Here is a 6,000-nt window from a genome sequence, read left to right on the forward strand (position 1 = left end):
TTATTTTTGTTGAGGCTATCATTTCCTTTGGGATCTTCTTCATAAATTCTTCACCTAGGCCAATGTCTAGATGTGTATTTCCAATGTTTTCCTCTAGAATTTTAATAGTTTCACACCTTAGATTTAAGTCTGTTACCCAGAGTGAGTTGATTTTTATGAGAAGCACCAGCTTTTTTGTTTCATTGATTTTTCTGTATTGTTTTTCTGTTTTCTATTTCACTGATTTCTGCTTTGATCTTTCTTATTTCTTTTCTCCATTTACTTTGATCTTAATTTGTTCTTATTTTTCTAGTTTGTTAAGGTGGAAGCTAAGGTTATTGATCTGAGAACTTTCTTTTTTAAAATATAGGAATTCTGGAGATGAAAAATGGCAGAGTAAAGGTGACCTTCTGGCTCTCTGCTCACAGAGAAAGAGGTGAAGAACTCTGACTGCTACACAGGAGTGGATTGCTCCCTGACAAGAACAGTGTTGCGATACTGCAGAGAAACAGCGTGGGACACACAACACAGGGGGGTAAAAGGTGAATGGGAGATAGGATCAGGAAGCCTGGAGAGAGCCAGATAAACAATAGAGAATAGAGAGTGGGGTGGCTGGGCCTGCCCAGCCAGTGAGTACGGTGTGATCTGACCCACAGGAGAATGTCCTGCTTCCCCACTGACCTCCACACCCACTCAGACAGGGACCTGCCTGAAGTCGGTGCAAAATCGTGGCAGGAGATGTTGGGCTCTGTGGAAAGGGGACAATAGCGGGAGGCATCTTGAACTTCCCTGGTGCCCTGGACTAGGATTGCACTGGGCAGAGGAGGGACTGGTCTGATCTACCCCTTGGAGGGAGTTAGGAGACAGGCACCCTGTCCCTGGACATCAGCGGGACCAGAGCAAAGGAAGTGAACACTGAAAAGAGGCCCCACCCTGGAAATCGCTGCAGATTATTAGGCCTGCTCAGGGCAGTTCATAAAGAGCAAGACCTGCTGGCAGACAAGCAAGAGATTGGGGGAAGGCGACACACAAGAGATAACAGGCGTCCAGTTGACTCCTCCAACTCCTGAACAGTCGCCCCAGTGGTAGCGCTCTGTGCACGGGCGGCTGCCATTTTTAGGGTCCACAACCGAGAAGCTGTGGCATGCTGCAGTTTCAGGCAGCACTCCTTCCTCCAGCCCAGGGACACTGGCAACAGGATCCGCCCTTCCATGATCCATTTTCAGCTAGCCAGGACTGTTTCATTGGGTGAATTTTAAATACTTCCCCAGTTGTGGGAGACTAACCACCTGTGGGATTCCCAGGCGCTGAGCGCTGGTCAGTCTCTGACATCAACCCCTTCTCTTCCTAGTGTAGAGCCTTTCCCCTGAAAGTGGTGGGCTCCACCCCTAGAGATAGGGAGAAGTAAGAAAAGCCACTTTCCCCGTGAGCCTGGCAGGAATCTGTGGGGCCTTGGTTCAGGTCAATAGTCAACAAGCCCAGTGACATGGCCTGTCAGACCAACTTAGGTTACCTGGTAGGAGCATAATTCTGGGGCCTGCTCTCTGCATCCAGGCAGCTGCCAACAGTGGGGTTCCCGGTCAGGTAAGGAAAATTCTTGCCAAAGGCCACAGCAGGTGCACCAAGTAACCCCCGCCCCCCATCAGGAGCAGCCTCCCAAGCATGGTTGAAGAATCCTGAATAACATATTAGTGGCTCCCCTAGCGGCGGATCAAGCAACCATAGAAGCACACACATCCAGGTTGGTAGGCAGTAGCTGAAATCAACCTTGGTCCTACCACCACTCTAAGGGGGAATGGGGTCCAAGAAACCCTTGGTAGTGGCAAGTTCCTTCCTAACGATCAGGGCACTAATATTCCTCACCTGCGGACCAGAAACCAATTCAAAGGCAATAGATTACCTCAATAACTGTCTCTTCCACAGAATCGACAACCAATGACAGAGAGGGTAACCCCACAGCTCAACACAGTGCCCTCCATTTCAAGCTATCAGAGGGCAGAGTAGTTATTTTTAAAAAATAAAAAATAAAAATCTTGGAAATGAAGGAGTCATTCAAGGAACTTCAAAACACAATGGAAAGCCTTAAAAATAGAATGGATCATGCAGAGGAGAGAACCTCAGAGCTTGAAGATAATGCCTATGTTCTAAAATATAGAAAGTCTATGTCATAAATTTCCTGAAGAATGGTTTTAGCAGTATCCAAGAAATTCTGACATGCTATTCTTTCACTTACTTTTCAGAATACTTTCTAATTTCCCTCTCAATTCCTCTATGATCAATGGACTATATAGAAGTGTGTTAGTTTCCAAATATTGGGATATTCTCCAGATATCTTCAGTTATTTCCTTCTAATTAAGTTCTACTGTGGTCATATAACACACTCTATATGACTTAAATCCCTTTAAATTTATTGAGACTAGTTTTATGACACAGGATATTGTTTATCTTGATAAATATTTGGTGTGCACTGGAGATGAATGTATATTCTGCTGTTGTTGGGTGGAATGTTCTGGAAATGTCAATCAGGTCAAGTTGTTGAATAGTATTGTAAAAGTCTACTATGTCCTGCAGAATTTCTGCCTACTTGTTTTATCAGTTATTAAGAGGGGTATATTGAAATGTCTTATGATAACTGTAGATTTGTCTATTTCTCCTTACAGTTTTGTCAGTTTTTATTTCATGTATTTTGAAATTTTGTCTTTAGGTACATAAATATTTAGGGATGCTAAGTCCTTTAGATTGAATGACTTCTTTATTATTATGAAAAGACCGTCTTTATTGCCAGAAATATTCCTTGCCCTGAAATCTACTTTTTCAGATATTAAATCTCCTTTGTTAGATTTCATTTGACTAGTGTTAACATGGTATATCTTTTTTTCCACTTATTTACTTCTAACTTATTTGTGTCTCTATACGTAAAATGCTTTTCTTAAAGGCAGTGTATAGTTGGGCATGCTTTCCTCCACTCGGGTAATCTCTAACTTTTAATTGAGGTGTTTGGACTATTTATCTTTAATGTAGTTAGTTTGAATCTTTAATTTTCTATTTGTCCAATCTTTTCTTTTTCACATTTTTCTTTTTTTCTGTCATCTTTTATATTATAATATTTGAATTTTTATTGTTCTATTTTATCTCCTTATTGGATTATTCGCTATAACATTTTGTTTTGTCACTTTAGAATTGTTCTTAGAGTTTATAGTTTGCAGTTTTAACTTATCACAGTCTACTTTGAAGTTACTTCAAGTACAGTGCAAAGACTAGGTGTTGGTAACCCGCATTCCTGTCGAGAAGCTCTAGGGGGAGAATTCACCGGGACTTCTGCAGCTTCTGGAGGCTGCCTATGTTCCTTGGCTCATGGTCCCTTCTTCCACATCCCAAACTAGTAGTGTATCATCTTCTCTCTTCTATAACCTCTGCTTCCATCCTTACATTTTCTGTCTCTCACTCTGATCCTCTTGCCTCCCTCTTAGAAGGACCCTTGTGATTGGGCCCACCCAGATAATCCAGGACAATCTGCCCGTGTCAGATCCTTACGCTAATCACATCTGCAAAGTATTTTCACCATGTGTGGTAACACATTCACAGGTCCCAGGGTCTAGAATATGGACATCTTTGGAAGGACCACTATTTAGGCTACTATACCAAGCTCAAGAAAAAGGAATATGAAGAAGTAATTCAAGTTCGGCTAAAATTGGGAGACTATAAATTTTTAATGGTGTAAATCTGTTTATTTGTGTGATTGCCATCATACAAGTAGAACCCCATGATCTACCTTTTCCTTCGAAAATTCTTGTGATTATTTTACAAAATGGGCTGCCCTTCTGAAGCCCTTGTTACACAGAGCAGAAGGACACCTTGTGCAGGAAATGAAACTAGTCCTTGTACCTCATGATGCAGGGAAGTAGGGTTGTTTATAGAGTTGGTGGAGAGCACATGTCTGTGCATCAAATGTTATTTGACCCTGTAATTATCAATTAATTGTTAGGAATATGTTTACACAAAGTTACGATGCCCATACCCAAGGCTGCTATTTGCTGAGAGTCCAGAGTTGTACTATGTTCACTGGACAAAATCATAAAGACAGTCTTCTGTGTTGGCTGAATAACAGGCAAGCTTGAAAAGCACAATTGATCTTATCCAATCACAATAAGATTACAGAAAAAATCTAGTAAACAAAGAATCTTTGGGTTATTTACAGGAGTTTCCTGTAATTTCTCCACTTATACTTGACTGAGGAGTTCTGCACCATTTCTGTCAAGCAGCTCTCATACTCCAGGTGCACCACTTGAGATTTAGGCAGTTGTTAGTCTGGAGCAGTCTTTCTCCGGATGAGCACAGACTGACTGAGGTAGCAGGTGAAAAACTCTTCAATTGCTAGCCCTCTAAACACATGCACTTTGTAACCACTGGAGGTTTTAGGTATCTTTTTATTATTTCTCTTTCTCACTGGAATGAATATTCTATGATGCAAGAAATTTATCTGTTTTGTTCACCAATGTGTCTTCAGGGCCTAAACAGGACCTGGCATGTGCTGAATGCTGATAAAAATTTGTTAAAATTTGAATTCAAACTCAAAATTTGTTAAAAAGAGAGTGAAAGAATGAAACAACTCTTTTATTTATTAGCATTATTAATTTTTTTATTATTTTATAAACAAAGAAACCATAGAAATATGTAGGTGGAGTTTTTGGACAAATAGAAGAAAGTAAAGCAGAAAATTATAAAATGAAATGAATGAAGAAGTTCAAGAAATGCTAAAACAAATAAAAATGTAGTGAAATTATCAACCTTCAGAAGATCCTAATTTACGTAAACTAGCAGCATACTCAGAGAAATTGATACCATGGTCCCATTGAATACTGAGCCTACTACAGTGCTTTCTTTCATTACTCATGTTCTTTCTTTCAGGCATGGATCCTAGTGGAAAGTTCAAAATCCAAGTGAGCATATTATGTTGCCTGGAAAGAGTAGAGACCCAAAACCCATTTGAGGAATTTGTTTTTCTTTTCTTTTCTCTTACATTCCATGCCTTCAGTTCCATCTAAGTCAGTCACAGTTTCTGAGGGCCCAGGGTCCTGTGGACCACCCGCTTCAGAGCAGCCTTCACTTCACTATTTCTTAAGCTGTAGATTATGGGGTTCAACATGGGAGTCACCACCGTGTAGGACAGTGACAGCACCTTCTTGCTCTCAGGAGAGGTGCTAGATCGGGGTCGGAAGTATGTGAGGATGGCAGTGCTGTAGAAGAGGGAGACAACCAGGAGGTGGGAGGAGCAGGTGGAGAAGGCCTTGCGTTTCCCCTCAGCTGAGGGCATCCTGAAGATAGTGGAGAGGATGCGGACATAGGACCCCAGGATCAGCAAGAAAGGGAAGAGGATGAATAGGACGGTGGCTGTCAGAGCCTCCAGTTCAAACAGAGAGGTATCAGCACAGACCAGTGCAATGACAGGAGGGCTGTCACAGAAGAAGTGGTTCACCCTGTTGGGACCACAAAAAGGGAAACTGAAAATCCATGTAGTTTGAACAGTGGCCACTGGAACCCCTGAGAACCATGAGGCAGCTGCTAGCTGAGCACAAGACTTACGGCCCATGATGACTGGGTAGTGCAAAGGGTCACAGATGGCCACATAGCGGTCATATGCCATGGTGGCCAGGAGACAGCACTCAGCAGCCCCAAAGAAGAAGAAGAAATACATCTGAGTGGCACATCCAAGGAAGGAGATGGTTGTGTCTTGGATGATCAGGGTCCCCAGCATCTTGGGCACAATGACCAAGTTGAAACCTATCTCCAGGAAGGACAAGTTTCTGAGGAAGAAGTACATAGGACTTTGTAGTGCAGAGTCAGCTGTAGTGACCAGAATAATGATGACATTGCCCATTAAAGTAACCAGGTAAATGATCAAAAAAAGGAGAAACAGTACAGCTTGCAGCTCAGTGGACAGGGCTGAGAAGCTTACAAGAACAAATTCACTGACAATTGTCCAGTTTTCCCACATCATTCTTCTGCCCAGGATTTCACTGG

The 6,000-nt window shown here is 42.1% G+C and overlaps 1 protein-coding gene across 1 annotated transcript; it reads right to left on the reverse strand.

Annotated features, from left to right (window-relative positions):
* Nucleotides 1-5,007: 5,007 nt before the first annotated feature.
* On the reverse strand, nucleotides 5,008-6,000 carry OR10A4 (olfactory receptor family 10 subfamily A member 4). The gene has a single exon (XM_012744155.2). It carries the CDS (start codon nucleotides 5,975-5,977, stop codon nucleotides 5,030-5,032), a length of 948 nt encoding a protein of 315 aa, XP_012599609.1. The 5' UTR covers nucleotides 5,978-6,000; the 3' UTR covers nucleotides 5,008-5,029.

The sequence above is a fragment of the Microcebus murinus genome, chromosome 4 (genome assembly GCF_040939455.1).
Source record: "Microcebus murinus isolate Inina chromosome 4, M.murinus_Inina_mat1.0, whole genome shotgun sequence".
Lineage (NCBI taxonomy): Eukaryota > Metazoa > Chordata > Mammalia > Primates > Cheirogaleidae > Microcebus > Microcebus murinus.